At 37.9% G+C, this 12,633-nt stretch overlaps 1 protein-coding gene across 1 annotated transcript in view; it reads right to left on the bottom strand.

Annotated features, from left to right (window-relative positions):
• Positions 1-12,633, bottom strand: part of Magi2 (membrane associated guanylate kinase, WW and PDZ domain containing 2) — a 1,383,694-nt gene that overhangs the window by 561,982 nt on the left and 809,079 nt on the right. Inside the window, exon 3 of the mRNA XM_051174837.1 lies at positions 3,386-3,505. Within this exon, the coding sequence (XP_051030794.1) occupies positions 3,386-3,505 (120 nt within the window). The remainder of the gene's footprint in view (positions 1-3,385; positions 3,506-12,633) is intronic.

Genomic DNA, 12,633 nt, shown 5'->3' with positions numbered 1-12,633 from the left:
AGAGAAAATCAGGAGGAGAGAACTGGGAAAGGATGGCGGGAAATATAAAGAGAGAGGTAGAGAGGAGGAATAAATAACACTAAGATGATTTTAAAAAGCCATTAGGAAACATTATTATATATCATGTATTTTTAAGTAAATGCTATCATCCCAACAGAGTGATAGTGTTTCCCCATGAAATATTGAATAACTAATAAAAAGCACACTAAAGTATGAGAAACCTCCTTCCAGGTCGGGGACTCAAAAAGTGTCCAAAGGAATATAGGCTATTGCTATAGCTTTCAGCTGTCTCCTAAAACTTAGAGCCTTTCTTTAGAGTATCATTAGAGATTTAGACTACCCAATAGAGTCACACCTACTTGTAAGTGAATTTAATTCCAAGAAAGTACTCTGTTGTCATCCAAAATGTTCTGTGGCTTTAATTTCATAGGAAAACTTCATTCTTTATTAGAGATTTCCTAGCATTCTTCATGACATGACAAATCTCATAGCTTGGCTTTCTTTCATTAATCAGTACTATATTGTTAACCATTTATTGGTACAATAAATCAAATTAATCATGAACCCAAGTGACCATAAAAAGTAAGAAGCATGCTATCCAAGCCTTGTTCATAGCTATCATCACTCACGTTCCCAGGCCATTCTCCTATGGGGCCATTCAGCAGCTCTCTGTGGTTAACTGAAATTAACCACTAAGGCAGGCATAGAAGGCAAGCTTTTAGAATCAATCATACTTCTTCTGGGGCATGGGGCATAGCTGATGACCACAGCACACTGAGATCTTCGTTTCCAGCTTCATCCAGTAACAGAGCTGCTCTTTGGAGCATAGCCTGATCAAGTTTTCCAGAGGCAGAACTATAAATTAGGAGAGACCTTTTTATGTCTGAATAACAGAATAATGGACAGATTCTCTTTTGGTCCTATCTATTCACCAGGATTAAAGTAGAATTAACAATGAAATATGAAAATTGCCTAATGACTGTATCTGTTTTACGGGTGGGTATTTCCTATTATAAGATCAAGTGGCATGAGAAAAGAAGAACAGAAATGACACAAATAGTTTTCCTGGTGATAGGTAGCTAAAGCAGGCATTATGTAGAGTACCTCTTTGATCTTTGCTAATAAAAAGGAAGGCAGCCCATTTTTGGGACAAGGGCTGCAGCATATTGCACAAGCTAATGGGAGAACCCATTTTTCTTCCAGCTTGTGAGTGGGCAGGCTGTGAATAAGTAGGATGCATTTTGGAAGCACCTTTCATTGTTAAGGTACCCACATAGTTAAGAGAAAGTCCATGTCTTTAATGCTGAGAACAAATCTACATTTTCTTGGGTGTAGTCAGAGGATACTGAAGATGGCTTTTCCACTCTGATCAAGGGATCTGCAGAACTGAGAAGACAGGAGAAAGCACAGCAAGGTGGAAGGGAAACAACAGCCCAGAGGTAGCAAAGGAGGTGATAATGATCTAGAGACATGGTGCCTTTAGTAAAGAAATATTGAATCCATGGGAAAGACTGCTATTGCAAGAGTTTAAAATAGAAACACTCTGGGGTCTTTTGTGTCTAGCAAAATAATGCAGGGATTTCCCTGAATACTTGGAGAGTGCCAGTGGCTGCAAGGGCATTCCCCTGTCTTCCCTGAGTAGAGGCTCTCCAGGTTTGAGAGTAGCGAAGGAATGCAACTGAAGGTGAATTTTATTTTCTCCTTAACTGGAATTATATAAAAAACCAAAAATACCCCCAAGGTTTGAGAATGTTATCTAGGTTTCTATCCGGGTAGTTAGTTACATTATCTTAAGACACTAAGTAATGGAAGAGATTTCAAATGCCTCAAACAACCTCACAACACCTAGAGATATTTCCTCTGTTTTATTTATTAATTAAATATTTTCACTTATTTTATATCCCCACTGTAGTTTCCCCTCCCTCCCCTTCCCCTATTCCCTCTGACCCCACCCCAGCATCTATTTCTCCTCAGTTTCCCTTCAGAAAGGGGCAGGCCTCCTAAAAGTGTGAACAAAGCATGGCATATCAAATAGGACCAAGCTCCTACCCCTGCATCAAAGCTGAACCAGGCAACCCAGCTTGGGGAACAGGTTCCCCAAAGCTAACTCAATCACCAGGGACATATCCTGATCTCACTTCTAGGAGGGCCACAAATGCACCAAGCTACACAACTTGCAGAGGTCCTCTGTCAGAACCATGCAGGCTCCTTAGTTGTCAGAGCCCAATTCAGTTGTCTCTGTGGGTTCTCTGTCATGATCTTAACATCACCACCCTTTCCCACACTTCTCCCTGTTCCTACAATCTCTACTTCCACTCTTCAACGCAGAGCTCATGGTCTTGTGCTTGCCTGTGGATATGTGCATCTGCTTCCAGCAATTATTGGATGAAGGCTCTCTGAAACTTATTTCAAAGAAAGTAAAGGAGGAAGTAGTCGGCCACTAGTTACATGGCAACCTGGCTTCTTTATCGGTGATTGGTGGAACTTGGGTATAGGATGGGCTAAGCATTCATGTATCTTATGAGTTCTGCTATTATTATTGAGCAATACATATTAGCTGAAGCACAGTAAAACTAGTTCCATCTTCATACTGAATAATAATGCAATTTAAACATGTAACAAAGAAAAAGGAAATGTATTTCTGCTTTTAGGTTAGTTTAAAATATTATTGTACTGTGCCCAACATAAAGCTTCATCAAACATAAACCAGATGCATGTAAACCTGCAAGTGCAAATATGACCATATCAACATACTATTTACTGGCATTTCTCAAAACCATCATTATCTTTTTTTATAAATAAAAATATTAAGTTTCACCAATATACTTCTTTACGGAGGGGGAGGTAAAGAGTCGGGTTTAGAACTGAGGCATATTCTGGCTCATGTTTTAGGGTTCTTTGTAGTGAGACATCCTTCTAGACTTGTGTTTGGGTTTCAGTCTTTGTTCTTTTTTGATTCAAGCACAAAAGGGAACTTGTGTCTGCTGTAGAATTTGGGATTCACCTGCAGATCATCTTTTCCCATCTCATGGTTTCGCATGGAAGGTCATGGAAGACCTGTGAAGTACAGCCACATGAGAAATCAAAATAAGCCTGACTGAGTGGAACTCAACCCTGACCTCTTTTGGATACAACCAAAACACATTTTCTCTGGATGATAGTAGCTGAGCTTCAAGAAGCAATCACAGAGTTAAGCGGCTAGTAGGTAGACACATATTTTTCTTTAATTGGTAGTAGGATTAATCCAGATATCTCAATGTGATTCTGAAATTATTTGACTAAAGCTCTCTAGCACAAATCAGCAGTATATTTCTTATATGTTGTCCAAAGCTCTTCAGTCACGCAACACAATAGGCACCATATTATACTGAGATACTGTACTTACCTTCATAGGTCCCACTTTCGAGGAGAGCACCACTTTTCTCCAATTCCATAAAATCCTCAACGGTTATGAAAATGTAGTCCACTCCAGGGACCTCCCCCTCCTTATGTGGCCTTGTGGTGCCTGGGTAAGAAGAATTAAAACAAAAGAAACAATCTAAGCCTCGTGTTGCTGAACTTTAGAAATACCACCATACTTTTGAATATTCAATAACATTTGTTTGTTCATGCTGGGGGTTTGACAGTTTGCACGTGTCCTTCTGCTTGTTTGGCAACAGCAAAAGAAGGGGGAAAGATTAAAGTAAATGGACAAAGCATTTTTTCCGTTAAGCCTATATGGAGTTCATTGCCATGGAATGTGGTTGAATAGATTTTGTTCAGTGAAGACTGCAGCCCATTGTGTTCTTTTTGAAGAGGTGGGTTGAAGAGTGGGCCAGGAGTCTACATGCTCAGGAATTTACATGCTTCCCTCCCATGAATGGACTTGTGTTGTTCTATAAGCTGCTGTCTTAAATGGAAAATACAAGTTTAAGCAAACATCATATTATTGTGTTCTTCCGACTGGCCTCCTTTGGGGAGATGCTTCAGATGGTATTCACTATCTTGCACCAAAATAATACATATTTACATATTAAATCTAAAGGGTCACATAGTAGGTAGGAGTACTTCAACTTTAATAATAAAGGGAAGTGATGGTAAATAAAGTTGCATTAGCAATGTGATGTTTGAATTATGACAGATAAGTTAATTGAAGAATATTCATTTCAACATTTCCCTATTTGGCCCACATTTCTTCTTTTATTACTGATCTGCTTCTGACTGTGGTGGGAGGTAACACTTTCCCCAGTGTTACCACAGTGGACAGTGTTCTTGCTCACTATATCCCTGACAGAGGGTACCATGTTACAGAGGGTCAAGTGGATGAGACCACCAGATGCTCTCTGGAGAACACACAGTATTCCAGGCTTGCTGTGCAGATCATAAAGAGATAGTAAGGTCAGCAATGCCCCTTTCCCAGCAATGCTCCTTTCTCTTTCTTTATTATCTACTTTTACATAATGCACACATATAAATCGATAAATTGTTATAGAGAAAAATGCAGAAACAAAGCGGTACACTGGCAGGCATTTTTATATTTAAATATTTTCTATATGCTCTTTACATTATAGAAAAAACACCTTAAATTCATTTTATTTTGATTCTTTGAATTTTAAATCTTTATTAGCTTTGTCATGAAAATAGCCAGTTACTTGTGTTTTTGATCTATTAGGATCAAATCTGAACTTCAAGTAAGTACAATAAACTAAGGTCAATAACATATAATACCTATGCTATGGAAATTGATGAGGTAAAAATAATTCTTATTATTTAAATGTTGAAATGCATTTTTCCTATAATTAAGTTTTACAACCCTTTTTTGAGAATTGCAAAACATTTTTTCTAACACGCTTTAATGACTTGTCCCTGAATTTGTAATTTTATGAAATTTAATTAAGCTACTTTGTGCAGTATTTCCTGTAGTTTTTGTGCTATAAAATATAAACCTCCCACACCTAATATGCATAATTTGTTGTCAAATTAATGTTTCTATGAGAACTTTAACTTTTAATATCCTGACTTTTATGTGCTTAACCCTTATGAATTAAAAAGGCATTAAAAGAGTTTTTGGCAATCAATTTGTTGTTCTGTTTATTTAGAGCACACTCTAATCATTAAACAAAATTGCCTAACAAACACACAATTTTCCTAGCTAATTTATCTCCATGCTTTGATTAATTCATGCCTGCTGTATGGTAATACATTCCCAGCACAATGGAAGCTCAGGAGTGCATACCTCAGGCCAGACTCAGAGTGACATATTCTAGTGAAATGCTTTGTGGCTGCCCTTCTTGTTTCACTGGATGTTTTCCCATCTGTGATGTATCTGGACCACCTGTTATTGCATGCTGGCAATCACTGGGCACTGCCCAGCCTCACTGTCTCTAAGGATGCTCTACAATCTTAACACTGCACTTTACCTGGGACATTGGTCCTATGCCCCCTTGACTCTTTTTAAAATTAATTTTTATTTAAATTAAAAACAATCTTGATAGATGTCATTCTGTATATATGTTTATGTTATTGGTTAATGAATAAAGCGCTGTTGGCCAATATGGAAGCAAGATAGGTGGGATTAAGAGGGGTGGGGATTTTGGGAGATGTCTCTGTGTGATCTCGGGGGGAAAGCATGCATGTGTCTGGTGTTCCTGGTAAGATATGACCATGTAGAAATACATATATTAGTAATTATGGGTTAATAATTAAGACAGAGCTAGTCAATAAGAAAACATAGCCAAAGACCAACATGCTTTATTACTATATAGCATCTTTCTGCTTCTTTGGGGCAGAGAAGGGCGGTGGGACCAGCTGGGCCAGAGGAAATCTCATGTTACACAATCTTATTTTCCATACCAATCCCAGTCCTCTCTCCCACCCTTTCTTTCATTCATTCTCTCATCTGACCCCCTATCCTACTCCCATTCACTCCCCATGGTAAGTGAGGCCCCCCCCATGGTAAGTGGGGGATCATCAAAGTCTGTCACATCATTTAGGGCAAGACCTAGGTCCTTTCCAGTGTATCTAGGCTGAGCTTCCCTCCATAGGGAATGGACTCCTAAAGCCCATTCATGCAGTAGGGATAAATACTGGTTCCACTGAAATCTTTTTCTTAAGTGAACTCCATCTGGTTCCTTGATTCCACTTTCCTCCTACACCTTCCACAAATCTGCTTCACTTGCCTTCTAGCCACTAAGATATGAGAAGAAACTAGGATCTCTTCCATCATTTAGCTTACCTTCATTTTCCACTTGTAGAAAGATCCTAAGTCTGTCCATAGGCTAAGGTTTCCTTTATTGTAGTGGTTACTTATTACACTCCAAACCCCACACACATGTACCCATGAACACCACATATGCTATACTACACACACACACACACACACACACACACACACACACACACACACACACACACCTTTCCTTTACTCAGGGTCAAATGTGCTTCTATTTTGCTTTGTTTCTAAATCTCTAAATGATTTAGGATGCCTATTGGTTTTTTGCCTCAGTGGCTATTTCTTTGTTTGCAGATAATGAAAATGAGCATTTCATGGTATTGGCCTTACTCACAAAGACCACATTCTAAGGCTATTCTCTCTCTCCCTTACTTTGCATAGGAATACTTGCATTTGGATGACTGCCTGATGACACATTTGATATTATGTAAATCGGTTCCCATCTAAACCTTCACTACTTTTTCTTTTCTCAAATAATTTTTGATTTCTCTAGATGTAGTGTTTTTATTTCAAAGTTTACATAGATGAATCAATTGACAAGTTCTCCCTTTCTTAGATAAATCCCTTCTCAAAATGTAAAACTCTATTTATTTAGTTTTCATTCAATTTCTCTGCTGAAGAAATCACTCCCGGAGCCTTTGAACCTGCTCCAATCTGGACTTTGTCAGCACTCCCACAGCTGCCAGCAGCCTGAGGATTCACATTGCATCCTCCATGTGCAATAACTCTTCCTCCCCGATCTAATGAATATTTTTGTGGGTTCCACCCTCATGTTGGCAGAGCTAATCTCCAGAAGCTTCCTTTCTGTCAAGGGTAGCATGGAAGCCACATTGTTGTGAGATTTTACATGTTGTGAATTGTCTATTCAACCTGCACAGGAGGGAAATTTGACACCATTTAAGGAACATCTGATGGTAAAAGCAAACTTCTCCATCTTGCTCTGCTCAGATTCTCATCCTCATTCTTTCTAGAAACTTTCCCCAACAGGCACTTTCTAGTCCTCCTTCCCTCTTTCATCATACCTGCAACTTGTTGGTGGACTATGTCCTATAACTTCTCGGTGTTACCTTTCCTATCTCCCTGCTCTCTACTCTAGGCACTATCAGCCTGGATTAGGCAATGGCCTTCTCCCTGCAATCTACCCCTACCTCTTTTGGATGTCACTATTCTTATTAACTTCCTATTTACACAGTCTCTGTCCAAGAGAGGTGGTTGAAAATGTGGAGAATGGGAAATACAGAAAGCTGCTGCATGAGAGGATGCTCACACACACCCTCCCCAGGTGACGTTCAGGGTATACTGGACTGTAGTTTTTGTTAGTTAGTTAATTTTTTTATTTTGTTTACAGGAACCTGCCTTCAATGGACATGCAAAAGGATATAATTTAAGAATTATCAGGGTAGCAATGCTGGAAGACTTTAATCTCAGTACTCAGTAGACAGAGGCAGATGGATGTCTGTGAATCTGAGGTCAGCCTCATCTATACCGGAAGTCCCAGGGCAGCAGCCAGGTCTAGTCAATGAGATCTCACTTACAAACAATAATAATAGAAGAAAGAAACAATTTTTACAGTTAGATGAATATGTTTTGCTTTCCCTTTAATATATACCATTTGAATGACTCTTTTTGTAGGACAAAAAAAGAAATACTGTAAGTTGTATGTTATTGTAGATGAAGAGTGTAAGCTGTGGGACTAACCTGACAGTCCTGCTATATCATATCAGTATTACTTGTCTTTTGAAGTTTAGCATATTATATCTAGCACTTTTGCACATGCAACAAGACTAATATAAGCAGCATCTTTGCAAGCTAATGTGTGGAGCAACCTAAGTAATTCCTATAAGGTAGTTATGATAGTGTTTGACACATAGTAAGCACTGGAGAAGAACTATATCGTTAGCATTGATGTGTTGAGTGGAGTTGGAATTGTAGATTGTTTATGTTCCTATGAATTCATGCTGTAATATTGAGCACTTAAAATTTTCTGAGCAATGTTGTGATATAATACAGAAGACCACAGAATATCACTGCTCTCATAGAACTAATATTTTAATAAAGAGACAGAAAACAGAAAATTAATTGAAATTTAAGTTATATGTAGCATTTTATAGAGAGGTGAAAGTTCTATAGTTGGCCATAAACCCAGTCATTAGCACCTATGAATATTTTAATTGTCATCTGCTGAAATGTCTAAGTATTAGAAAATATTGCGGTAGGCTTCAGATTCCTCAGAGAGACTATAGACCTAGGGAGGAAACAGAAAAGCTACTAAAAGCTTTTTTGTTGTAGCTTGTGTTTGTTTGTTTGGTTTTATTTTTTAAAAGAGCACTAAACTTTTAAAAATATCTATCATCTATCTATCTATCATCTATCTATCTATCATCTATCTATCTGTCTGTCTGTCTATCTATCTATCATCTATCTAATCTTGCTTAGTTTATTACTTTCTTTTGTGTAGGTCATCTGATTGAACACATTAATGCTCAGCATAGTTTTTTCTGAACTTTCAAAGTTAGTTTCAGCAGACTGGCATACATGATCCATAGTATTCACACATTTCACATTTGGGCAAGGGAAGTGATTCAGTGGGTAATGTGCTTTCCATCAAGCCTGACAGCCTAGGTTCAACTTCCAGGACCTACACAGATGAAGGAGACAATTGATTTCTACAAATTGTCTTCTTACCCTCAGTTGTGCAACATGGCATACACACACACACACACACACACACACACACACACACACACACCTACCTACAGAAATAGGTATGATTTAAATGATTAAAAAAAAAAAGCAAGAATTCACGTATAAACCCACAATTTTAAAAGAAGAGTTGGCATTTTAACATTAGAGTTGGGGCCATCTACATCCATTTCTGTTTTAATATTTTCTGTATATGGCCCTAAATGGAAGAAGCATCATTTATTTGACAATCATGTTCTTACCATGCATGCAAATAAACAATAGAAATGCAAGGCATTATAAAACATGAATGTCATGGAAAAAGTGTCCTCATTCCACTCAGTAGCAGGAGTAACACAGCTGGATGTACTAGAAGTTTCCAAATGTTGTTGTTGGAGTCTTAGTTTCAGAGTCTATTGGAGTTAAATTATAAACCAACTACCTTTATTCATGGTACTTGCAAGTAAGAGCTTTTCTTGACTAACAATACAAGTTGACTTTACAAAATTATCTGATCATGAAGAAACTGAAGAAATAAATCCATTTTCTTTAACCATGCACTGAAACGTGGTCTATGATATCTTGGCCATTGTTTCCTTTTGAATGGCACCATAGAACAAAAGGATCTCATGGACTGGATTGTAAGAAGTTCCGTGCTGTTTGCTGATTCATTTGAAAAGTATGAAAATGCTTACAAAGCCTCATTAGTGGGTCACTTAACTTTACATTTAGGCATGATATCTTGAACAATAAGGGTAAAAAGCATTATTGTAGGTTTATACTTCCATGTAGAAAGGATACTAGTTAGTGTCTTAATAGTGAGGTAGAGACTTGAAAAGAGATAGCAGCTAGAGATCTAGGGATGCTTGTTTGGGGAGTGACACAATTCTAACAATAAAGCCAACCCATGTAAAGTGAGCTCTGAAACAAGGTGAAACACCATGCAATTTGCAGATAAAGATAGCTAATATCTTGGCTGGAAAAACAATTATGCTGAATTTCCTGAATTGGTTAGTTACTTAATTTTTGAGCTGAAATAATTATATTGCTTTCCCCACTCAAACAATTGCAAATAAAGAGTTGACAGGGAAGCAAGACTTGGCCCTAATAACAAGTCATCCCCTAGCATCAGGAGAAGGATGGTAGATGGATAAAAGGATCTCCCTTTAATGCTCTTCATCGCAGAGTTGAAATTGAAACACTTTCCTATATTGCTTTTTATATTCGGTTGGTCATAATTTTCCTATTTAGTGTCTAGAAAACACTAAAGTAAGTTTTATTATTTAAATTGTGGCTTATGTATTTCAATATTATTACTTCTAGACCACTCCTCAAAGGGAAAAATAAATAGAAATTAGGAAGAAATTGTATGCATTAAGTTTATGCTTTATGTTCCACTGCCTAGCTTCTTAAAAGAAAATAACTTATTGATAACTAGCCAGTTAAATACTATGAATGGCACCTCACAATCAGAAGGGAATGAAGGCATCCAACATTGAAACTCAAAGTGTTTGTCGGCAGAGAATGAGTTTTCTTCCAAATGGTTAGTTTGCTGGTGCACAATGAAAGCATATGATGGCTGCTTGTCATTTGGTAACCATGGCAACTGGGAATGCCAATTGAATTTTAAAACTTCTACCTTTAGATGAAAGAGCATTGCCCCTTTCACCTCAGAAAGAAACAAGAGTGACATTTGTGGTGAATAAAAGTCTACTGCACATTTCCTCTCATCTTTTTGCTCTTTTTCAGTTCCGTAAAATACCTTTAAAACATCTCTGCCATAAAGAAAAATGTATCAGGATAATGGTTCAGCTCAGGAATCTTCTGTGATCCATTTTGATGTGCTGACAAGTTCTACAGTATCTACTATGTAGTGCGTCACGAAATGAGGCTGGAGATGATCATCAATTAATTACCAATATGTGCTATTCAGATGGGTCGGTGTGAGACAATCTGAGAAACGTCAGCATGTTTTCTCCAGATTCTTTTTCTTCCTTGTGTTTCTCAACTTCAGACTAGAGAAAATAAATCGTGACAGCTAGGGCAATTTACTTTGGAACTGACCTTTAGTTAACAAATTCTTATATTCCTAAAGACACTCCTTCAGTTTACAAGTTATTCATTGCCAAGTGTGAACATCACACCAGATTTATGTGTGTTCCAATAAAAATGTTGCTGAGATTCCTTTGGCCAAATGCCTTCAATCAATTTTTACATAACCAGTCCTGGTTGAGTTTTACTACACTTAGTTTTAATGATACAGTATCTAAAACCATATCTAAAAATATGGTATTGTTCAGTTCATCCAATCATATTACAACATAGTCCATTACTCCTGGACTCAAACAATCCTACTGCCTCTGCCTTCTGAGTAGCTGGGAATACAGGCATATGCCACCCTACCCAGAAACACTATCTGTTGAAATAAATTCTTCAGACAAACACATCTAGTCATCCATTACATATTTATCACACACAGTTATATTCTTATTATAAACACTAGTTAACAGAGGACTAAGGTGAGAAATACTGCTTAAAAGCTAAGGCTTGGGCTAGGACACAGTTCAGTAGTGAGTGCTTCATTTTTTAAAATATAATTTTTTATTTAAATTTGAAACAAGCTTGTGTTACATGTCAAACCCAGTTCCTGCACCCCTCTGTCCTCCCCTGTTGCCCCCCATCCCATCCCCTTTCTGTTCCCCAGGGAGGGTGAGGCCTTCCATGGAGAGTCTTCAAAGTTTGTCATATCATTTGGAGCATAGCTCAGGCCCTCTGCCATGTTTCTAGGCTGAGGGAGTATACCGCTATGTGGGATGAGCTCCCAAAGTCCATTTGTATACTAGGGATAAATACTGATCCACTACCAGAGACCCCATAGACTTCCGAACTCTCCCAACTAACCACATTTAGGGAAGCTGGATTAGTTTCCCAGCTGTCAGATTGGAGTCCATGAGCTCTGCCTTGTTCAGGTCAGCTGTTTTTGTGTATTTCTCCAGCCTGGTTTTGACCCCTTTGCTCTACACTCCTTCCTGTCTGCTACTCGATTCCAGGAGTTTGGCTCAGTGTTTAGCTGTGGGTGTCTGCTTCTGCTTCTAACAGCTACTAGATGAAGCTTCTTTCTTATTGTGAATGAGACCCTGGTTTCAGTACCCAACCACACATACGTTCATACAAATCTTTAGCATTCTCTGTAACTTGAGTTCAAAGTCCCTAACATATAGTAAAAAAAAGAAACAGTATTACAGAGTAATAATTTTAAGTTCATTTCTATCTTAATAGCAAATAATCATATGTAGTTACTGACAGTACCAACCTATCTTTCATTACTGATAACAAAGCATTTTGCACTAGGAAAAACTAGGGCAAGTGAATCTGTTAATTCATTCATTCATTCATTTATTCACTTATTCATTTATGAATTAATCCATATGAATTATCATTTGTCTGGTTGCAATTAATCTATATTCTAAATCTTGGGTTGTATGTTTATGTGAGTGAGAAATGTGTGCATGCAAGCATGTTTAATAGGTGCTGGGGCACATGTGTACATGTGCATAGAGGCTAGAAGTCAATGCTAGGTGTACTCACTGATTGTTGACACAGGGATCTCACTAAAGGTGGAGTTACTTGATTTGGCTAAGGACTAGCTACAGATCCAAGCACATGCCTGTCTCTATTCCTCCAACACTGGTGTTACAGACACAAGCTATGGGTGAGGCACTTCACTTACTAAATCTTCT

The sequence above is a fragment of the Phodopus roborovskii genome, unplaced genomic scaffold (assembly GCF_943737965.1).
Source record: "Phodopus roborovskii unplaced genomic scaffold, PHOROB, whole genome shotgun sequence".
In the NCBI taxonomy this organism is placed as follows: Eukaryota; Metazoa; Chordata; class Mammalia; order Rodentia; family Cricetidae; genus Phodopus; species Phodopus roborovskii.
Note: the sequence above shows the minus strand (reverse complement) of the source record. Positions and strands in the feature narration are given on the sequence as shown.